Source organism: Sylvia atricapilla, chromosome 19 (genome assembly GCF_009819655.1).
Source record: "Sylvia atricapilla isolate bSylAtr1 chromosome 19, bSylAtr1.pri, whole genome shotgun sequence".
In the NCBI taxonomy this organism is placed as follows: domain Eukaryota; kingdom Metazoa; phylum Chordata; class Aves; order Passeriformes; family Sylviidae; genus Sylvia; species Sylvia atricapilla.
This window is the reverse complement of record NC_089158.1, coordinates 3,876,741-3,900,161: the sequence shown is the minus strand read 5'-3', so window position 1 is coordinate 3,900,161 and position 23,421 is coordinate 3,876,741. Positions and strand designations below refer to the sequence as shown.

The 23,421-nt window shown below is 47.0% G+C and overlaps 1 protein-coding gene across 2 annotated transcripts in view; it reads left to right on the top strand.

Annotated features, from left to right (window-relative positions):
• Positions 1-23,421, top strand: part of PNPLA7 (patatin like phospholipase domain containing 7) — a 122,917-nt gene that overhangs the window by 60,091 nt on the left and 39,405 nt on the right. For both annotated transcript variants that reach the window (XM_066332522.1, XM_066332523.1), the window contains 6 exons: positions 2,968-3,028; positions 5,550-5,699; positions 14,680-14,743; positions 15,204-15,372; positions 16,442-16,624; positions 17,563-17,681. In XM_066332522.1, the coding sequence (XP_066188619.1) occupies positions 2,968-3,028; positions 5,550-5,699; positions 14,680-14,743; positions 15,204-15,372; positions 16,442-16,624; positions 17,563-17,681 (746 nt within the window). The remainder of the gene's footprint in view (positions 1-2,967; positions 3,029-5,549; positions 5,700-14,679; positions 14,744-15,203; positions 15,373-16,441; positions 16,625-17,562; positions 17,682-23,421) is intronic.

Here is a 23,421-nt window from a genome sequence, read left to right as displayed (position 1 = left end):
CCCACCTTGGATTTTCTACAAAGTGCAGCAGAACAGGAGGGATAAGGGACTGCTGAGTCACAGCTCAGATTCTGCACTGAGGTACCCACCCTGAACCTGCCTTTCTGCCTCTTTTTCCTCCAGACACACTTGAAATAACCGTTTCCCTTCAATCCCTGTCATTTTGCTCCTAGCCCAAGGGCAAATTCCTGCTTGTTCCTCATCCTCCCTGTCCTCTCCCAGATCCCTTGGCTTCCTTGTTGCCTCTTGGGCTGCCCTGAGCTGTGCTGCCTCTTCCCATGTCCTGCTGCTGTGTGGGAATGAGAGTAAAGGGGCTTGGAAACCTGAAGGGTGTATTTTTTCCTGTTGGATTTCAGTTCTCTCCAGCTGCCCTGAATTTGGGGAGAGCTGCTCCTGTTGCCCTGCACACTGAGGGCTGTGGGTCTGTCAGGTCAGGTCTGCTGTCAATGGAGGGATGTGATTTGTATTGACTTCTCCCTCAGAAGGATGGACAGCTCCCTTTCGAAGGAAAACATTGCCTTTTTGTGAAAGGATATCTGGCATATGTAATAGAAAACTGGAAATTTCAGTTCTGAGCTCGGATCCCAAATTGATGTTCCTTGGACGTTGCCATGACTGCGACAGAGTGACTCATCCCATTCTGGGGAGCAGCTTTGCTTGTTGTACAAAGTCACCAGGGAAATAATTTTCCCTATCTATACATACCAAGGCTGTAAGGTTTGCTCCAGCAAACAAGACAAATAATATTTCCCGGTAATAGGAGCAGCCAACTGGAAAATGAGAGCAATAGGTTCTATTCTTAGTTCCATCATTAACCTTGGACATATTTTGTAACTTAGCTAGAGCTGTCCTTAGCTGCCTGTAAAGCAGAAGAAGTTATAAATACAGGAGATGGTTTTAGTAAGTAATTAAAATTCTGATGCTTAAGTGCTTCAGAAATGTAAAATGTTCACAGCACCTCCCAAAACTGCTGAAGGAAAGTCCTGCTGTGGTGCTGCAGGTTGAGGGCTGAGTATAGCCAATGTCCTCTGGGGGCAGATCATCTCCTTTAGCAAGGGCCATCAGTCTCTATTTTTGTGAAGAATTCCCGGTTTCCCTGAATTCTCCCCGTGGTTTGGGTAGTTTTCTGTAGCCACATGTGGTGCCTTTGGGGAATCCCGGAGTCTGCTGGTGTTGAAGTGGCAATGAGTTGTGTGGTTGGGTGATGATCACATTCTGTTGTATTTTGGACAAAGGGAAGCATTTTACATCCTGTCTGAGATTCCAGGATAAGGCTGGGAGCTTTCCTGCTGTCCTCCCCACATTGGTGGCAGTGGGCATGGACACTGTGCCTGCTCTTGGGGCAAGGAAGAGGCACTTCCAAGGCGTTTGTCCTGGTCACTGAGGAGATGATGGTGTGGCATCTTCAGGAACTTGCAGCCGTGGCTATGGGGCAGAACTGGCACAGGGTGTCCAGAGAGGTGGGGGATGCCCCTGGATCCCTGAAGTGTCCAAGGCCAGGTCAGATGGGGCTCTGAGCAACCTGGGATAGTGGAAGGTGTCCCTGCTGTCTGTAGGAGTTGGACTGGATGGGCTTTAAAGGTCTTTTCCATCCCACACCATGCTGTGAAATCCCTGAAATAACCTTGCTAACTCTTCCTCTCTGCTCCACTACAAGTCACCCTTATGTGGGAAACCTCCTGTTTGCTCTTTTCCCATAAAGGACTTAAAATATGTTAGTGCTTCATACACAGCACTTCACAGTGCAGGAGAATTTGCTGCTTTAGATTTCGTTTTTAAGGCAGGATGTATAAATTACTCAGGTGGGCATTCTGACTCTCTTGATGCATACATGACCCTTTATTTGAAAGATGCATCCTGAAGTGCCTGTTCCTGTGGGAACAGTGTGTTTATCCAGGATCCCAGGTAACCTGGCTGTTGCTTGTTAACCTTGGAGAACTTTTGTTGTAGCAGTTTTGGTTTTTTTTTTTCTATGTCCTCCTGAGCTGTTTTGACCTTGAATTATTTGTCTGGGGGAGAATATTTAATGATTGCTCTGTTAATCCTTAATGCATTTAAATAACTCTTTCCATTATTTGGTAAAACATCTGTAGAGCTTCCAAAAGAAATGCTGCATTTTCCATGTCTGTCACTTTTTGGTATTGCTAGGATTAGTCTTCTGCTACCCCACTTGTCAGGAATTATTGATGGGTCATGTTGGAGAGAGGCTTGTCACTTTGGAGATACATTTGGCTATTGGAATACTAGTTTATATTGATGTGAGTCCTGCTGGAAAACAGCTGGGAGCACGTCTCTGCCTTCAGACATTAATTACCAGGCAAACATGATTTGAGGGGAAAAGCAATTTCTTAGGTAGTTTGTTTTGATTCTGCAGGTGTTTATGGATGTATTTATCCCCTTTTTTTCTCCCCAAATATCTTAAATTGGCTGCTGTAAACCATTCACCAGGATTGGGGAAGGATCTGTTTGAATGTAGGCTTGAACCTTTTTGAGCCTTCAGCACCTACAAAAGGTGCAGCACCTGAGCAGTGAGAGTACTTAGGGGGGCAGGTGCACTGCAGAGAGAAATGAGGAGAGCTGAAAATGCAATTTGACATGTGTTCCCCAAAGAATCAGGGTTGGTTGTTTTTTTGTTGTTGTTGTTGTTGTTGTTTTGTGTTGTTGTTTTTGTTTTTTGGTTTTTTGGTTTGTTTTGTTTTGTTTTTCCCAAAAGCAAGTTAAATCCTGCCTGTTCTAGGGTTGTTTTGTTTTCTTGTTTTTCCAAATTAAAGTAAAACAAGGTAGGAGAAACCAAGACAAATGATCAGTCACCACACATTACAGCCAGGAAAGAAGCTACAGCTGCAAACCCTTGACTCTGGCTCAGCTTCAGGGAACATCTTAAAAAAGTTTGGAAGTCTCCATGTGGATGCTCTACTTTCAGTACATTCTGCCTGAATGTTTCTTTTTTTTCCTTTTCTCTCCCAGGTTGTGACCAGACTTATTCACTTGCTGGGTGAGAAGATTCTTGGCAGCCTGCAGCAGGGAGGTGAGACTCATTCCTGGGCTCTTCCCATTGATGCTGGGGCTTCCTTGGAGCCAGACTTAAATTTTTTAAATTTGCATCCTTAAATTTGGAAACAGGCAGTGCATACATGGAAAGGAAATTCATTGCTAAGTTTCAGCCTGGAGAAGAGAAGGCTCCATGGAGAGCTGCGAGCCCCTGCCAGGGCCTAAAGGAGAGCTGCAGAGGGACTGGGGACAAGGGACAGAGGGACAGGACACAGGGAATGGCTCCCAGTGCCAGAGGGCAGGGCTGGATGGGAGATTGGGCAGGAATTGTTCCCTGGCAGGGTGGGCAGGGCTGGCACAGGGTGCCCAGAGCAGCTGTGGCTGCCCCTGGATCCCTGGCAGTGCCCAAGGCCAGGCTGGACACTGGGGCTGGAGTGACCTGGGACAGTGGGAGGTGTCCCTGCCATGGCTGGGGTGACACTGGATGAGATTTAAGGTCCCTTCCAACCCAAACCAGTCTGGGATTCTGTGACCTGTTACAGCTGTAGGCACAAGTGGATGGTGATTTTATTGTATCTGTGCACACATGCTGGTTTTGGCTAACTGGCTGTGGGAATGGAAGGATCTGAGATACAGAAGTGTTGCTGCCTGTGTGCAGTGAAATTTCCCTGGAATTTCTTGCAAGAGCAATGTAAAGGGAGCATTGGAAATAGCAGCTGGAATTGGCTGGAATCAGAGCACTGTGCTGAGCAGCAGCAGCACAGACTGATTTAAAATGCCTGGATTTGCAGTATTTTAATAAATTGTCTGGGGGAGATGGGCTGCCATGGGTTGGTTCTGAAGCTTTTTGTTCGTGGCAGCACCAACACAAAATCTCTTTACTGACTGAAGGGAGTAGGAAGGAATCTCCCAATTTTCTTGAGCAGCATTTGAAAGCAAACAGATGCCCATTAACTTCTGAGGGTCTTGTGGGGCTCCTTGATGCTGAGGATTATTTGGGTTTTGTTTGGTTGAGGGGTTTAAATTACTTTGGTTGCTGGTTTTGCCGAATTCCAAGGTACTGGAAATGAAGGTGGGTCACCCACTTTGGTGTTTCAGAGCACTCTGGGGAAGGGATTCTGCTCTTTCTTCACCTGCTCAGCTCTGTGGGCACAACCACTTGTGCACAAATGCCTGGTGATAATTGTACTTCAACTTCTGTGCCTGCTGAAATGCCTCTGTGGCCCAGGACAGAGCCTGCACTGCCTGGGAAACAGGGCAAAATGGGGGAAACACAAAGTGGGAGGAAAATAAAGAGAGTTATTTTAGAGAGTAAAAAATTAGAGAGTAACAGGAGTTCAATCAGAGAATCATCATGGAAGCTCTGAGGAGGGAAGGGCTGTGGAGATGAAGGGATTGAGCTGTGAAGTGTAACCTGTTTGAACCTACAGATATCTTCTTGAAGATCACCAGAAGGAGGGGAAAAACTATTTAATGTTCTGTGCAGAACTGTTTTAGAAGATTTGAAATGAGTAACTCAATTGCTGAATATATTTCAACACAAAGTTTATCTGATATTTCTTTGTGTCCTGCAGTGGTCTGTCACCCTGGCACTGAGCCTTTGAATGGATTTGTACAGGCAATATCAAGTATTTCCACATATCCAGCTCAAGAATTCATCCTGATAGTACATCTTAGGCCTTTGCTGGGTGAAATGAGATAAGCAGGATGTGAAATCCCAACTTAAATTCAAAATTATTTTGTGTTCTCGGAGCTGAGTTGACAGGCATTAGCAGCAGAGTGAGATTTTCTGAGAAGGCTCAGCTAAAGAGAAAAAAGAGTATCAGAACAAGAACAGTTTGTACAACATTGACCTTTACCTGCTCTAAGCTGTCTGGGAAGATCTTGATCTTCCTCACATGCATTGCAGATATCTCTCAAAACCTGCTTTTTCTGTGCTTTTGCTTCTATATTAGAGATAGTTCCAGGTAGATTGCAGCTACTTCACTGGTTCCAATTTTAATACTTTTAGGCCCAGATGTGTAAAGCTCTGCATCTTGCAGAGAAGGGAAAACAGGTAGAGATGCACATTTTCTATGGGAGCTTCATTGAAAAATAGCTATTTCCTTCCTTGCTTAGGAATACCATAAGAAAAGGATTGTTAAGTTTTGGAATATTTTAATACTGACTTCAGGTTTGGGGATTTTGTTAGTTAAGCTAATTCCTCTTGTGAGCTAAATCAGTTCCAGAGTTGTGGTAAAGGGATTTTAAGTGCCTTTTTATCTTTGTCTTTCCTGGGTCAGGTGAATCCATGTCACATTTAACATATTCCTGGCATATTTTTAACATTGCCTAACTTCAACCCACATATGCTGCACCAGCAGCCAAAAATGATGGCAACTGATCTTGATCCTCTCAAATGAAATGTGTGGGAACTCTGCTCTCACATGCTGTGGAGGTTTGTGCTACATTTCTCTGACATGGAGCAGCTCGGTGACACAGTGACATTTTCCCTCCTGCCTGAAGGTGAAAATTCCATTCTTTGCAGCCTGATGGCAGGTGTTTTTCTCTGTGGACAGGTCATCCTCTTGGACTGCACAGCTCCAGCAGCAAGTGGGATGCAGGGAATCCTGCCAGCAACCTCTCCACGGTGGCGATCATGCCGGTGTCCGAGGAGGTGCCACTGACAGCCTTCACCCTGGAGCTCAAGCACGCCCTCAGTGCTGTGGGTGAGTGTTCCTGTGTTGGCATCACAGCAAACAAACCCTGCTGGTCCATTTAGAGTGGCATGGCCAGCTGCTGTCACCTGTCAGAGAGGGGTCCATGGTGTGTTAGGGGGTAGCAGTAGCTGGGGATGGCCACAGGGCTGGGGAGGTTTTGGAGAGAATCCCTATGGCCTTATAAAAAAGGAGGGAGAGGGTTTTTTTATATGGCCAGTTCCCCACAGGGCAGTGGGGAAGGGTTATAAACTCAGGGCAGGATTAGGTCAGAGACTAGGGAGAAATTCTTGTGAGGGTGGGCAGGCCCTGGCACAGGGTGCCCAGAGAAGCTGGGACTGCCCCTGGATCCCTGGAAGTGTCCAAGGCCACGTTGGAACAACCTGGGATAGTGGAAGGGGTCCATGGGCAGGTAATCTTTAAAGTCATTTCCAACCCAAACCATTCTGTGATTCTGCAGCAGTGGTCAGGATCAGTCTTTTTCATGCTTCTTTGCTTCTCTATCCCCATCTTTAACGTGCATTTAATTATAGTGGAAAACTTTTTTGTCCTAATGATTGGAAATAGCCACCAGCCTCTCTGGCCCTTGTCCTGACTGCCCTCAGCTCCCCATAGTCACTCCAGGAGACACATCCCACACCAGAGCACTGTTCCCACAGCACCTGAGAGTCTGATTATCTCCAGCTCATTGGGGAGAGTCTTTCAGGCCTCCTCAGCTAAAAAGCTTCATCCAGCAAAGGGTTTCTTAGGCAGTTTCTTTGTGTTGTGGCTGTACATGAGTGGTAAGCATAAGACTTGGTGGAAGAGGCTCGTGGAGGAGATCCAGATTGGCACTGGAAATCCAAAGTTTAGTCTGAGATCATTGTCCCATTTGTTGCCAGCTTGTTTGTCTGTCTCATGCCCACAAAACCATGTGTTCAGCTCACAGTTGAGTCATTAATTGCTTTATCCATGGGTGAAGTTGCTTGTGCAAATTCCAGTTCCTGACAAAACCCATGTATTTAATTCAGAATTCATTTTGTGTTCATTAGTGGTGTTTGACATTTCCTGAACATCCTCTTCTCATCCTCAAATGCTGTTACAGATCTCTTGAGTGAATCTCTTCTGGTCCTTTGAGAAATTATTAATCTGCTCTCTCATGGCTTATTTAAAAGTACAGGTTATGTGATGCTTGAGGTGTAACCACTTACGTTTATTGGTGATTTTCTTTCTGACTTCTGGTGTCTAGAGCTGACATTCCTGTTCGTGCTTAAAAATCTTCTGGTTGAACAGGCACTGGAAGAAGCTGGTGGTGCTTGAGCTTTTTAACCTTCTGAAGCCTGAATTTGTGTGCAACTTATGGTGGAGACTTGTTCCAGTGAGAACTAATTTGTGGGTGTTTGAAGATTCCTCTTATTTTGGAGATGGCAGAAAAATGTTACATCCATAATGGAGCTGTGTTGCTAATGGGGACTCCTTAGGGATCACTGCCAGCTTGTTTTGATGTGTGACAGCACTAAGAGCCTGTAAATAAAACAAACAGAAACTTAAGTAGGTAGACGGACTGTTCGGAATAAAAAACACCCATTTGGGCTGAAAGCAGCAGGCAGGTGCCAGAGGGGGTTTGGTGGGGTCACTCAGCCTTTCCCCCCTCACTCTCTCCCCTTTCTTTCCCTGGGCTGGCTCCTGTGCCGTGCTTGGCAGCTCGAGATGGTTCTGTACACCCCTTGGCACCTGAAGTTGTTGCCAAAAGGGAGCAGACGGCTGCAGTGGGAAGAGGAAAGTGTTGTGGGAAAACACAGGAGCCATCTGGTCCCAAACACCGCTGGCACAGGAGCTCGGTGGCCTCACCCAGCCCCTGCAGCTCCCAGGGAGGGCAGAACCTCTGCAGGGCTGTGCTGGGCTCTTGGCAGCCTGCACTTCTTCTTTCTTCATGTAACAGAAGCAACCTTTTCTTTTTTCATCTTATTTTTTTAACCTGTAGCTGTTGTATTTCCTCCTCTGCCCTCTGGCTGAGCCTTGTTTGGGTATTCCTGGTGGGAGCCTCGTGCAGGTGCTGCTTTGCTTTCAGGGAAGGGGCTGGGTTTTGGAATGATTTTTTTTTTTTTCTTCTGACTTCTGCAACAGAAAACGAAGGGAGTAGTGAAGTGAAATTTTGGGTTGTTTTCAGGTTGTTTTCCTGTTCACCTGCACATTTGGCAGAGGGGAACTGATGCCCAGAGCAGCTGCCCCTGGATCTCTGGAATGCCCAAAGCCACGCTGGATGGGGCTTGGAGCAGCCTGGGATGGTGGAAGGTGTCCCTGCCCATGGCAGGGGTGGGATGAGATGAATTTTAAAGTCCTTTCCAGCCCAGTCCATTCCATTATACCATGTGGCAGGGTTTGCAGTGGGCCTTGCTGAGCAGTAGCTGTCACCTGAGCCATTCCCTGAGCTCCCAGAGGGGCTCATCACCTGGGCTTTGGGTGGGAACTGGGATCAGACCTGCCCTGGGTTTGTGGAAATGAGAGCTGTTAATGTGCTTGACAAGGCTTAATTGAAAATCCTCTCTGAAAGGAACTCTCGGTTTGGAAAATTGCTTTGAAGATTTGCTGCTATTCACATATCTTTTGGTAGGGTTTTTTTTTTTTTTCTTGAACCAACCTTTTTTCTAATTGTAAGTTAAATGGCAGCATCCAATTACAAAACTTAACATTTAATCCATACTTAACATTTGATCCGTATAATTTCATTGCTCAGGGCTTCAAATATGTTCCAGAGCCATGGAAAGCAGCCTTAATACGTGGGGAGAGCAGCTGGTTTTAGCTTTCTTTTGCAACTTAATATATTTATTATAGAAAATGCCTTTCCCTTCCTCTTAATACAAATTTAGCTGGATATTGCAGTGATGCCTTGAATTCCCCTGCTGCAGGTTGGAGATATGAGGATAAGAGGAAATTAGGAGGATGCAGGCAGGAACACTGAGACCATTGCAAGAATCATCAGTTGCTGCTGCTCTGGGAAGGAGCCTGGCCTTGGTCAGCCTTGCAGCTGACCCCAGCCCTGGTGGGAGCCAGGCTGGGCTGTAACACAGTGTAACGCTTCAGAAGTGGTTTTCCTTTTCCTGGAATTGGCATGAGAACGCTGTGGGCAGTGCTTGCAGTCGGAGCTGGTTGCAGATGAATCTATTCAACAGGATTTTTTGGGCTTGTTTTGGTAACTTGTAGCTACTTCTGTATTATTAAAGGGATATAAAAGTAATGACAACTAGAATATCTCAGTCTGGTAGTGAATATTTGCTGTCCACAAAAAATGGAAAAGTATTCAGACTCCTCCTTCCTCCAGAAAGATGAAATCCACTTTTGCTTGTGATGAGACAGGACTTAGTGGTTTCAGCACTTAATTCTCTTTTGTGGTTAAATTAAATATTTTTTTTAATTTTTTTTTTTATGTTTTGATTTGTAATGGGCACAGCTCAGGTGAGCATCCTGCTCTCCATCAGGGTGCATTCTGCACCCAGGGAGCACCAACGTATGGGACCACCTACAGCTTTCCCCAACCCATTTGTGCTGGTTTCTTTGACATTTGGTGTTTCTGTGATTTATGATCATTCACATATTGTTTCCAGACAGTGTGATTGTGTCCCAGTTAAATGCTAAGGGATGTTTGTGCTTCCATAGAGCTTCCAGTCACAGAATGGTTTGGGTTGGAGGGGACCTTAAATCTCATCCAGTGCCACCCCAGCCATGGCAGGGACACCTCCCACTGTCCCAGGTCACTCCCAGCCCCAGTGTCCAGCCTGGCCTTGGGCACTGCCAGGGATCCAGGGGCAGCCACAGCTGCTCTGGGCACCCTGTGCCAGGGCCTGCCCACCCTGCCAGGGAACAATTCCTGCCCAGTCTCCCATCCAGCCCTGCCCTCTGGCACTGGGAGCCATTCCCTGTGTCCTGGCACTCCAGACCCCTGTAAATTGCCTCTCCATCTTCCCCGTTGGCCCTTCAGTCCCTGCAAGGCCACCCTGAGCTCACCCAAAGCTTCTCCTCTCCAGGTGAACACTCCCAGCTCTCCCAGCCTTTCCTCCCAGCAGAGCTGCTCCATCCCTCTGATCCCCCTGGGGCCTCCTCTGGATCTCTCCAGGTCACATTCCAGGTCCTTGCTGTGCTGGCCCAGGGCAGCTCTGCTGCTGTCACAAGCTGTGTGATGAAAGATTTATTTGAGACCTGGCGGCAGCAGCTGGACCTGCCTTCACCTTGAGACAGAGACAGAATGAAAGATGCTCTGAGCTCTGTGGGCAGAGCAGAAGGTCACAGTGACCCCGAGGCTGCAGCCTGCTGTCCCCTGCCTGTGCTGCAGGCTCTGGTGTGACAGCTCTTCCTCTCAGTCTGGGGCTCCAGGGAAGGAGGCTGTGGAATATCCAACTTCCAGAAAGCAGGAACAAAATTTTCCAGCTTTGAACTGGAATGCCAGGAAGGAGGGGTGGGTTTTTCTGCCATGCAGTTCTTCATGCTGATGAATTCTGGTCAGTGTTCATAATGTCTATTTTTATTAATTCTTTTCCTCTTAATCCTGATAGAGCTGAGAGCATCTTTTGATAAGGAGGTTCTTCTGCAGTATTAAGATTTTTCAAAAGTATTTGCCTGACTGTTTTCTTGTTCCTTTACTGAGACCAGCTAAAAGATACCACATGGCTGTGCAAATTCTGGTTCTATGTGGGAGCCCTCTGATCTCATAGAATTTCAAACTGAAGTAGGGAGGGATTCAAATCCAACATATGTGTCTCTCTCATTCCTTTCTGCCCTTTAAATTTTTCCTTCTTTTCAGTTCTAAAAATGTATTATGTATTGGAGAGCTCACTGAAAAAATCTTTGCTAATAATTTATTGGTGTTTTTAATTACAGTTCTGCCTGTCTTTACACACAGATTAGATTTAAATGTGAAATGTTCACTGTGGTGCCTGAACCCTGGCACAATTTAGTATTTTTTTGCTAGGCAAGATCCTCTGACATCCAACTCATTTATAATTTTGTAGACTTTTATTAGGCCAAAAGTAAATTTTCTTTTAATGGAGTCCAAGCAAGGAAATTTGCTCTGCTGAAATTTTTCCACAGTTCTTTTTGTACTGGCCTTGTCTTTTGATGTGGGTGTGTTTTTCTGGTGAGGTGAATTTGAAACCATTTCTGAGCCTCAGAAATTACTCTCTGCCCTCTGGGCCACCCATTTCTCGAGACAACTTTTGCACCATGTTTTATTAGACTTAGAACTAGGACACCTGTACTCTAGCTCCTGCATATCTTAGGAAGTTGGTGTTTTGTGGAAAAAAATGACCAAAGTGAGTTTTCTTGCTCACTGGCAGTAAAAGGGAGGTTTTATGTCTTGTGTGATGTTTTTTCCCCCCTCTGGGGCAGGAGGTTGGAAGCTTTGCTGCAGCCCTTTTGTTCAGTGCCCTTGTTTGTTAGCAGAGAAAATGAACCAGACCTCTGGTATTTGCCAGCTTTTCCTTCCCTTCTCTTTCACGAAGCTCTTAGTTCTGTACTAAAAACCAGATGGCTCTGGAGTACAGCTTTAGGTGCTCCAGGGACATTTTCCCAAGAAACCAGGATCCCTGGGGTGAGGCCACTGCCTGCAATTCTCTCACCTGAAACAGAAAAACCTGGGCTTCAGGATCCCTGTGAGCTCTTGGCTGACAGGAGAACCCCCAGGATTTCTACTGAAAAGCACCACCTCAGGCTTGACAAATCCAAAAGGTCGAGAAAGCTGCAGATTGCTGGAGGCTCAGGGAATAGCACTTGGTTTTCCTTACTCCTGAGCAATCTGCTGCTGGCTGCTGTCAGAGACACACAGGGCTTGGAGAAATATCTCCTGTTACCTCACGTCACCTCTCCTGTTCTTCACTTTGAACTGTTCTGATCCTACTGACAGAGCACTGAGGGGTGCAGGGATGTGTCCCTGATGCCAGGGCTGGCTGGAAGCTGCCCCTGAGGCTGATGCCAGGTTTGGAGAGGGGGTGGTTAGAGGTGTGTGACTGTGACAAAGCACTTTAAGGATGTATGGACACGTTGGCCTGGTCACTCCTGCCTGCAGGTGTGGCTGTTGGAGGGTGTGGATTTGAATCATCACGGAATCATGGAATGGTTTAAGTTGGAAGGGGCCTTAAAGCCCATCTCACCCCCTGCCATGGGCAGGGGCACCTTCCACTATCCCAGCTTGCTCCAAGTCCTGTCCAACCTGGCACTGAACCTCCAGGATGGGAATGATATTTTTTTAATTACTTGGTTGCTTGCGGCAGTTTAGTTGAAATACCACTTTTGTTGGTTCTGTTTTCTGAGCTCACATATGTTGGTGTTCTTGGTCGCATTAATGGAGGGGTTTTAATGGCTGATTAATTGGGAGCGTGCTGGAATCTGGGAGTGCAGAGCAGATGGTTGGTATTTCTGAGACAAAACAAGTTGGTTCTGTTGGAAGCATCACCGTGTTCCGTGCTGGAGCTGAGTGAAGGTCTGGGAATCTTTGTCCCGTGTCCCTGGCATGTGGAGGGATGGGGTGCTGGGCAGGCTCCTGCTGGGCTGCCTCCGTGTGGGCACCATTGTTGGTGTCCTGTTCGGGGAGCTGCTGCTTTCCCACATCAGAAGTGAGGTCTGGAGATGATTTCTGAGTCTCTCCAAGGCTCTTCTGGTGCTTGCTGGACACGTGTTGTCCACAGTGCCTGTGTCTGAAGGAGCACAGGGATCCACCCCAGCCCTACAAACTCTGCCTCTCCCCTTGGATGAAAGTTGTTCTGGCTGCAGGTCACTGCCTTTGATGGTGTCCCCTGGGTTCAGTGGTGTCCCCCTGGGCCCTGCACCAGGGGCTGATGCTGCTGGATCTCAGTGCCCGGGTAGGGGAGTAACAGCCAGAGGTGCCCACACTGTTCCCTTGGTGTTGTCTCTTACTTTGCATTTTTATTGCGTTCCTCAGCTCATTTGGCACTCCAGGCTGTTTGTCTTTGCCTGCTGAACTTCCACCACTGCCAGAAAGCTTTGTAAGCCACTTATCCTGGAACACAGTTTTAATCCACCTAACTTTCCTGTTTAGCTGAGAACTCAGACACGTTAATGAACACTGATGATCACTGTGTTGCTGAGTGCTTGCAGAATTGCCCTGCACTCTGTCCCTTGCTGTTCTGTCCTGTGCAGTGCCATCAGTATTCCCTCTGGGAGACCTCTCTTATCCCATTGTGCATTTCAAAGCTATGCCAGACCAACACTGACAGCAGGTGAGCAGTGAATCAGATGAAAGAATCTGCCAGTGTTAAAGATTTGTTGATCACCCCCTCCCCCAGGACTGGGGCTGTTCCCTGCTGCTGGATCGCTCAGGGAGCAGCAGAAAGAGGAGGGAAGGGCAGGCTGAGCCCACATCTGCTCTGGGAATGCTGCTCATTCCCTCTGCCTGGGACTTGTTGCTTTCATAGGAACCAACTTCCACAACTTCTGTTGGAGGATGGGGATGTCAAATTCTGTTCTTCAGTCATCCTTCTCTCTAGGCTTTCTCACCAGTTTGTCTTTGTTTATGGGATATTTTTGTTCATTTCTGTTTGCTCTACATTGAGAATCAGTGTAGCAAGGAGCAAATGTTATTTGGGTATTGGAAAGTACAGGATGGAAAATGACACTTGGGAACCTTTTCAAGTCTAAGAGTCAGTTAAAGCAGAGTGAAGCCTTTGCAGAGGAACTTAAGCACTGAAGGAGAAGATGAGTTGGCCCTGAAGGTCAGGATGGCCAGTTCTAGATCTGTACCTGTGGGTTTTGCTTTTTGAGCACAGAGGCGTGAATTTGTGACCTTCTCCCATGTTGACTGTTCACAGTTCCTTGATTTTTACTGAACACATTATAACCTTGCCTTGAGACTCTTCACGTAATGAAATGTTTTGTTACTTAGTACATTAATTTCAGTTCTGTTGTTAATGAAACAATGAGAGATTGCACAGTGAAAACATGAATGCAAAGCGACTGCTCTGTCATGTTTTGTAAATGTGAATTTCTCTCTCAGTAAGAGACAGGCAATATTTTCTCTAGGTGTGCAGTTATTCCTCGAAGTTTTCTTTTCTTTGCATTTTTTTTAATTTAGCTGCAGTCACTCTGCAACCTTCATCACATATGGCACAAACTGCTGCTGCAATAGAATTGCTAATAAGAAAATTAAACTAAAGTGCCTGTAAGAAGCTTTATGTGCACTAGAATTCAGCTGAGATGTAAGGTTGTTGCCAGATGTGTCTGTGTAAAGAGTGGAGTTTGACTGTGCCCTGCAGATTTGGGAATGATTTTGGGGCTCCTGTTGGTATGTTAAATAAGGAGTAGTAAAGCTGCAGAGATCTTGAGAATTCACTTGGGGAGTTGGCTTAATGCAGGATGAACAAGTTCTGTATTTTGGAAGGTGAGGAGACCAGCTTTTTTCTTTGAAAACAGGATCCTGGCCTTCTTGTGGCTGTAAAGGTCTGTGATGTTTTGAAGCTGAGTTGGTGAAAAGGCAGCTGCAAGAGGAGCTGTCAGCAGAGCCAGGTTGGACAGGGCTTGGAGCAGCCTGGTCCTGTGGAAGGTGTCCCTGCCCATGGATTGGGATGAGCTTTAAGGTCCCATCCAACTCAAACCATTCTATGGTTCTGTGATCATACATGACCCCGAGTCACAAAACATTGTGACTAATGCATTAACAGAGCTCTGGGGATAAGGAATTGGAAGATGTATTCGTAGAAAAGTGTGAAAATGTTTGTGAAGACTTTGTGCCAGCTCTGATCAATGCACTGATCCATCACTACCTTCAAAGCAAATTCACTGGATTGAATCCTTGGAATCATAGAACAGTTTGGGTTAGAAGGGACCTCAAAATCCATCCCACCCCCTGCCATGGGCAGGGACACCTTCCACTGTCCCAGCTTGCTCCAAGCCCCATCCAGCCTGGTCTTGGACACTTCCAGAGATGGGGCAGCCACAGCTTCTCTGGGCAGTTTTCTCCAGGAGCTCGAATTTAGGTGTTCACAGGTGAAATTCCTTGTTCCCCCAGGTCCTGCCCTGCTGCTCACCAGTGACAACATCAAACAGCGCCTGGGCTCTGCTGCTCTCGACAGGTACCTGCCCTCATCACTGCTCAGGGAGATGCAGAGACACACTGGACTGCTCTTATAAATACACAGAGTTTGGGAATAAAATCCTGTCTTCTAACATACACTGAGCCTTCTGCTCCGGGTGTTGGAGACAATAATGTTTCAGGAGTATTTGGTGCAGGTGTGGGTGGGTTTTTTCCACAGTCACTTTCTCGCTTGTGAAATTGGAGCAGCTGAATTGCTCTGAGTGTGCTCATGCTTAGGGATGCTGTGGAAGCATCACTGAAGTGAGGCAGCACTGTATCCTCCTGCCTTGGTATTTGTCTAATGGTATAAATACTGGAGAAACAGGCAGCTGGAGCTGGGAGCAGGTCCTGGCTGAGCAGGAAATGTCACTCTCTCCCTGTGTAAGATTCCCCTCTTTCCTCTTGGGAGCTGTGATATAACACCAGTTGAACCCTCTGTTTTCCTTGTGTGTCCCCAGCCTTCACGAGTACAGGCTGACCAGCTGGCTGGGCCAGCAGGAGGACATCCACAGGATTGTGCTGTACCAGGCTGACAGCACCCTGACCCCCTGGACCCAGCGCTGCATCCGCCAGGCCGACTGCATCCTCATCGTGGGGCTGGGAGACCAGGAGCCCACCGTGGGAGAGGTGAGCAGCTGCTCCTTCCCCTCCTGGCACTGGGAACAGCCCAGGGCAAAGCAGGTTGTTTTACACTCCTGTATTTAACACTCAGTGAGGAATAAATAATGAAATATTCCTGAGAAATGCCTGTTAGGAATAGCAAAAAGAATCGCATGAGAATCCTCTGAAATGGCAAGATTTATGTGAGAGTACTTCCAGCAAAGTTTTTTTCCTCTAAAGAGTCATTTTGGCCAACGGTGAATCAAAAATTGCTTTGAAGCTTTGTGTTTCTGCACAGAATTTCTTTGGGTCTCCACGCAGAGGGAGAAATTCTTTTCTGCCTGGATGAAATTCATGGTGTGTGCTCAGGAAAAAGTAGACCTAAATTACAGTGTATGAATTATTTATTGTATTTTATTACAGATCTTAAGCTGTAATTTTTTCTCCCTTACTATCTATTTTTATGGTTTTATATTTTATTACCAAAGTCCTCTTACCAGATAAAAATTCTTCAAGAAATTTTTAAAAAAGGATCACAGGTTTTTTAGGATGGTGAAGTGCTGAGTCTGATGTGCAAAAAGCCTGGGCTGGTCCCACGTGCAGCTTTCGTGTGTGTCTCGTTGTGTGGGCTCTTGCTGAGTGGATGTGGGAGGCAGGAAGCACAGGCAGAACAAGCTGCCAGCAGTTGCCTAAAACAACAACAAGAAAAAAATCAAAATCAGAAATGCAAGGAGAAAAAAAAAAAGTGGACTGATGGGAAGGGAAAGAAAACACTGAATATTTGCAAGCTTGAGTCTGACTCGGGCAGCATCTCGTGTTGCAGAAGCAGTGCCTGCTTGTGCTGAGCTTTTAATGGCCTGGTTTAAGTCAAAACCATTCAGGTTTGAATCCTTGGCAGATTTTAGACTTCTGTGTGCTGTGTAAGCCCAGAGTTAAGAGTGTTGTTGTCCAAATCAATCACGTTTGAGGGTTGTGACTGTGCAGAGTTGGATGGAAGTGGGAATAGGGGTGTGGGGTGTGTGTGGATGTATTTCATCCTGAGGTTGGAGCAGTCAGGACTCACTGCCCTTTCCTTGGGTGTCCATAACTGCTGTAGCTGGAGAGGATGCTGGAGAACACGGCAGTGAGAGCCCAGAAGCAGCTGATCCTGCTCCATAAGGAGGATGGGCCTCTCCCTTCCCGCACGGTGGAGTGGCTCAACATGAGGAGCTGGTGTTCTGCTCACCTCCACATCCACTGTCCACGCAGAGTCTTCTCCAAAAGGAGTCTGCCCAAGCTGGTAAGACATCCCTGGTTTGGTGGCTGGTCCCTTGCTGTCCCTCACTTGATCTGTAAGCTGTGTATCACAGAGGATCTGGGATAGTGATCCTCCACCATGTTCTTACCCACACAGTGTTCTCTTTAAATCTGTTTGGCCTCAATTGGATTTGGGGAATAGGGATAAGGGAGCCAGGTTTTCTTTATGGATGCAAACCTGGCTTTTTGATACCCTGAAAGAGTAATCACTGTCTCAGAGTCCCAATGAAAGGTATGTACAGGCCATAGAGTCCTTTTTGTTGGGAGCATCCCTGTGCTAAACACGAGGCTGAGGCAGCCTGGGATGCTTCCCAAGACCTTCAGATCCTTGTCAAGGAAGAGAAAGAGCTCTAAAGGAAATTCTGTCCTGCCCCCAGCAGCTGTAAAAGACTGAGAGAGGCCACTGGCCACTAGAACTGTTTAGGTGGTTCACAACCCTCTGTTCCTTTGAAGAAGAGCTGTAACAGAATGACTGACAGCTTCAGGCTGGAAACCACCCCCCTGCTCAACAGGGTCCCCTGGAGCAGTCACTAGGATTGTGTCCAGACAGGCTTGGAGTATCTCTAGTGAGGGAGATTTCAGAGCCTCTCTTATCTCTGTCCAGTGCTCAGTCACCACAGAGGAAAGAAATTCTTCCTCCTGTCCAGGTGGAATTCCTGGGCATCAGCTCCTGCCTGTTCCTCTGGTGCCATTGCTGGGCCCAGGGAGCAGAGCGTGGTCCTGCCCTGAGCCCTCCCTGCACACAGGGACAGATGGGGGAGGTCCCTCTCAGTCCTGTCTTGTCCAGGCAGAGCAGCCCCAGCTCCCGCAGCATTCCCTCACTAGGGAGACGCTCCAATCCCCTCGTCTTTGCATCTTCTAGCAGGCTGCTGTTGGCTCTGCCCTGCCCGTGCAGTGACCATGCCTGGCTCTCCTCTGCAGGTGGAGATGTATGAACGAGTGTTCCAGAAGGTCCCGGACCGTCACTCGGATTTCTCGCGCCTGGCCCGGGTGCTGACGGGGAACGCCATCGCGCTGGTGCTGGGCGGCGGAGGCGCCAGGTAGGGATGTCCTGGCTGCTCTGCCTGGGCTCTGAGCAGCCTGGGCAAGACACCCTGCCCATGGCAGTGGGGGGACAGGATGGGCTCCAAGGTCCCCCCCAACCCAAACCACTCTGGGATTCTGTGCTGGTGCATCCACCACATCCGAGAGGGCTGTCGCTGGGCTGGGCTGGATCCCTCAGCTTACCAGAGATCCTGGGATAGCAGCCCTGCTCTGCAGGCAGCATTTGGGGGAGGAGACACTGAGGAATTACACAGACTTAGCCTGCTGTGGGAATTTGTGCAGAATTTCTGCAGGAGGAACATGAGTGTTTGTGACCTCTTGAGGCCTCTCATAGTGGTTTAATACCAGGAGATGACCAGGGCATGAAAGATGACGTTTCTTTCTGTTGGCCTACACTATGGATTTTTTTTTTCTCTTATGGACTCTTATATTGGAAAATGGCTCACAGTATTTCAAAGCTCTTCAAAGTTCGAGCAGTAAGAGAAATTATGTCCTCTAATGGAGAATGTTCTCATCTTTATAATCCTCCAAACCCCCAGGTACCCATACACCTCGACAGCCTTACCTTACAGAAAGACCGTGCTTTTGCAGGCACGAGGACAAGGTGTGTGCTGAGCACTCTGTTAGAATTCCATCTGAAACCCCAGTGAGCTTTAGAAATAAACTATTGCTGGCATTTTTCTTTGGAATCCCTTTTTACTTGGAGAGTTTTCTGTTGAGACAGAATTGAGTCGCCCTTTCTCTCAAGTGAGTGCCGCTTTCGTTGTCTACATCGCTGTGTTCTTGAAGCCCTGCTTGAAAAAGAGTGCTTTGAAATACAGCTCTCAAAAAAAAAAACCCTCATTTGCACAGGGTCTGGCTAAGTGCACAGAAATATCACATTTTTGTCGTTGGGCCAGCACGTGCTTCAGGGGAGCCTTCACTGCAGGAAAGGCTGGAGCTCCTTTTGGCCACCTCCTCCTGAGCAGTCCCTGGTGCTGAGACAGCCACAGCTGGTTCCTCAGGTGTCTCACAGGTGCCTTGATCCTGCTCCCTTTCACAGCCCCTCACCTCAGCTGGTTTCAGGATTTCATTCTGAGACAAGCTCTGTCCTGTGGAGACACAAAGCAGAACAGCAGAAGGGAGCTTCTGTTTTATCTGAGTATCTCGGGAGGCTTCTCATCCACTGATACAGAACATTTGTGGTTTGTTCTTGGTTCCCAGCTGATATCTCTGCTTCTATCAGAGCCTGTGTCATGCTAAATATGTGCACTCCTGTACTGCTGGCAGCACATTTGCTTGTTCCCTTCCTTCCTTCTGTAACACTGCTGTAAATTTTTGCCAGATTGTTTATTTTTTTTTTTTTTTAATTTTACTACTTAATTTGCAAGCTCCCACCTGTGGGTGTGCAGGATCCGAGGTAAGGAGGAGCAGGGTCCCTGTGTTGGTCCTGTGTTGTCCCTCTCTGCAAAGCTGCTCTGCTGCTCTGTTGGCTGTGGGGGCTCTGGATGCTCATCACACATTCAGCAACGAGCCATGGGCCATTAGCCATCACTCTTCTCATTTCTGCATCCCTGAATGGGGAGAACTTGAATAGGATTAAGGGCAGAGTGGATAAATGGGATATTTCTTCCTTCTCTGAAACATTTGCTGTACCACAGACTGAAATGCTTGTTCAGGGGTTCCAGGCTGGCACAGGGATGGTGTGAGCGCTGTGTTTTCCCTGGAAAGGTACAGAATGCTGTTCTAGCCATTAAATAATCATCTAAATTGTTGTTAGATAAAGATTTTTCAAAGTGAGGATATAATTAAGACTGGGGAGAAGACAAAATTACTCTGAACCATGTAAAGGCCCAGAATTACTCTGAATCTCTGCCTTTGGAAGGGCAAAATAAATTCTCAGATTGCCCATTTCTACTAACAAGGGAATTTCAAGAGATTAGGTTAGCTGCTTAAAATCATCCTGTGGTTAAAGCACAGTCAGACTAAGAATGTCTTTGTGGGTCTCTGCACAGGCTGTTGATGGCCTTTGGATAATAATGACATGAGTAACCTCCCAGCTTGCTCTCAGAGCAGGAATCATGCAGGTCACACAGCCAGGGAGAAGTGACAGTGACAGGGGCTGGCTGATGGGTATTTGTTCGAGGTATTGTGTTCTGTGACTCCAGTAATATCAATTATTTAGTTGTTATTTTGGGAATGTTTGTCTGGCTTCTCAGTGACAGCTGGATTGGGAGGTTTTACCAAGAGCAGCTTCCTAGTAATTATCGTTGTGGTTTGTCATGACAAAAGGCTCACAGGAACTAAAAGGTTTTCTCTCTCCTCAGAGCATAAAAATAAAACAACTTGAAGTGATACAGTTCTAAAATTACAGTGTTTTGCTTTTGTTAAATGCTAACTTAATTTTAGTTAGAAACGTCGTGGAGTTTGAGGGAAGGAAAGGGGATTTGTGTTTAGGAAAATAATACCTTTGAGGTGTAGTTGCAAGAATAATGACACATCAAGCCCTGCAACAAAGGCATAAACCTTCCATAAATAATTGTCCTGACCTTTAGCCCTCCCACGTATGGCCCACCCCTTCTTTGGTTTGCTATGGTTGTCGTAGCAAAGCTGTTTGAAAACTCAAATTTCTAAGGAGTAAATAATTATTACAGAGCTATCTGGGAATCCCTCAGGCTTTGGGGAAAAATGGGTTGAGCTGTTTCAGAATCACAGAGTATCCTGAGCTGGAAGGGACCCACATGGATCTTCACTCCTGTCCCTGCACAGGCACCTCAGCAATCCCACCCTGAGCATTTCAGCCTCTCCTGAGGAGCTGCTGTCAAAAGATAATTACAGATATTTCATCAGGATAACTTTTCATTTCTCCTTTTTCTGTTTAGTTTTCTCCTCAAACTTATTATCTCACCTCAGCACTTGATGTGTTGAATAGCTGGGGTTTTTTTGCAGTTTTCTTGCTGACTCTACAGATGTAGCTCAGAGCATTTTATTTTGGGCAGTTGGCTTGTTTCAGCAACTTGTCCTTTCTGCCTTTTCTTTGTTTCTATCTCTGGCCCTCTGGAAAGGGAGGATAAGAGCAGCAGTGTAGGAGAAGCCAATTCTGCCCCTTTTGTTATGGGATCTCTGTGTGTGATGAATGCTCCTGTTGTCTCCTCTGTCTGTCTGTGCTGCTGCAGCCTGTGCCACGTGCAGGGTGCTCACACTCCAAGCTCTTAAGAGAAGGACAAACAGGTCCACCTTCAGCTGGTCACTCATGGGCTGAGCTCCTTAAAGCCTGGCTTTATCTTCCTATTCAATGGCTTTACCCAGGGATGAAGAGGCTGGGAGAGTCTCTAAGAGGCAGATCTCAATTGCTCTGCTCTCAGGAGATGACATTGCTGTCTGCACTCTGTTTCACTCTGGAATTGCAGGGAGAATAAACCATGGAGGATTTTCTGTGTCTGTGATGTTTGACTGCAGCTCCAGCTCACTCAGACAACTTCGAGTAAAATCCTGCTTGTCGATCCTGCCTCCTGTCTCTGCCACCAGACACTGATCTGTTCTTCAAGAAGGCACAAGGAATTTGTTTGTCCTGTGTCTGCAGTGGGACAAAGCTCAGGCACACAGGCAGGATGGGCAGAGCTGCATTCAGTGCCTGGAAGGGATGTACAAGGTCCTGTACAAGCAAGGAGCAGGTGGGATGTGCCCACAGCCACCTGGGGACATGGTGGATGAACACGTGCATCTCCAGGCACTTTTATTTGGAGGCTGAGCCCAGTGTGGCAGCATACTTGGGAGGGTTTTCCCCCTTAGTGTTCCTGAGCCATCATGGAAGAAAAGAAATGACGCAAAGCTCCCAACACACCATAAGGAAAAACTTGAAACAGATTTTAAGAACTTGAGAACTTTAGAAAACCATGTTCCTTTTCTGACTGGTGGTGCTTTTTAGCCTGCAAGTGTGGCTGGGAGGTGAGGAGTCTTGCCTAGGAACAAACCCTCTGGTGCTTCCCCCGCTCCACCCTGCTAAAAAAGGAATCAAGTTTGGGGATTGATGACCTGATCTACCCGTGTAAAACACTTGAAGGCAAGTAAGTGCTGTGCTGTGAGACCTGATATTCCTCCTCAGGTTGTCTGGGGAGCTGCTGGCTGCCTTCAGCAGGCACAGGGACGTGGTGCTGCTGCTCCATGGCTGGTGACGCAGCATTTCAATTACACACCCAGCAATTAAGTGCTGGCCGAGCTGGCAGGAGACAGAAGCTGAATCTGCAATATGCTCATGTGCAGAGTCAGAAATTATTAATAAAGGCACTAGTAAGTTTTGGAGGTCGATTTGTTCTTCTGTTTGGTTTGTTACTCTCACATGGAGAGGAGCCTTAAAACAAAATCTTTGTGGTTCCATCCTGGCTGAGGGCAGCTCCTTCTTAATTCTGTCCTTTTCTCATGATAATTGGTAAGAGACAGGGTTTGGTGCTTACCCTGTTACTTAGATGCTCAGTGCCTCCTCCCTAACTGGATTTTGCCATTTTAACTCTGAGAAACTTTCACTTCTGCACTGCATGGTGCAGGTCTGGTGTTTGGCAAGAGGGTCAGTGCAGGCAAAAGAAATTTCTTTCTTGCCTCCTGTGAAATTCTCATCAGCTTTTTTTTTTCCTGAGAGGAGTCTTGAAACCACTGTTCTTTCCCCTGCTTGAATTCATTAAGGAAAAATTGACAAGCTGCCAGAATTAATGAACATTTAAATTCTCATCAGCATAATGTGGTAATGACTGGGAATGACTGAGGAATGTGCTGCAAGGAAAGGAGGGTAGAAATAGCACCTCTGCTTTTTGGGGCTGTGTTTGCTTCTCCCAAGGCCAAATGGCAACATGGGAAGGTCTGTTTTCTCACACTGCTGGAAAAGAGCTGAGATCCCTTGTGCAATGTCATCTTGTGCTCCATGGTCCACAAAAGCAGAGAGAAGCACAGGAGAGGAAAACAGGGAAGAGTGTATAGAAAATACCTAAGCTTAGTGAGGGGTTTAGGGCCTATAATATGTGATGTCCCCCGGGTCAGGACCCAGGTTTGCCTCCAGGGGCTGGCTGGAGGTGCAGTGGTAGAATTGACACCTCATAGCCCAACTTCCAGCATCTAATGCAACATCTGGGGAATAAAAAGCTGAAATTTGAGGTGGAAATGCTGCTCCAATGACACAATGCTGTCCTTGGCATGGACAATTTGCTCCCACGGTGCTGACAGCTCCCTTCCCAGGCTGCAGCTCCTTTTCCTGCATTGTGGTTATGAAATCCTGGGGTTCAGTCCTGGGCAATAACAGAACCTCCTGGGGAGACTCTGAGGTTTTATGGTGCAGGTGCTTCAGATTCAGTTCCAGCAGTTAAGGAACATTAATTCTTATTCCTCAGCTAAGACAGGTAACTAATGATAAGAGGCTTTTCACCCCTATCAGGAGGAGAAGTGTGTGCCTGTGTTTAAAACTGCCACTGCAGAGCTGCAGAACTTGAGCTGGAGCTGGTGGGCTCCTGAGATCCATTACTGAACCTCAGATACAGGGAGGGAACTGGAAGTGTGGGGAGAGTTACTTTTTAAACTATTAAACCTGACCCCAGGCACCCAGACAATATGCTCTGAGGTTGTGTGGGAGGAGAGGGGAGGAATTTGCTGCCTGGAGGAGGCAGCTTAGAGGAAAACACTTGGAGAACACTGCCAGGAAGAGCAGTGTTGTCCCCTATGGGATCCTAAAGACACTCAATATAGATTTTACAGAAGGGATGAAAGAAAATC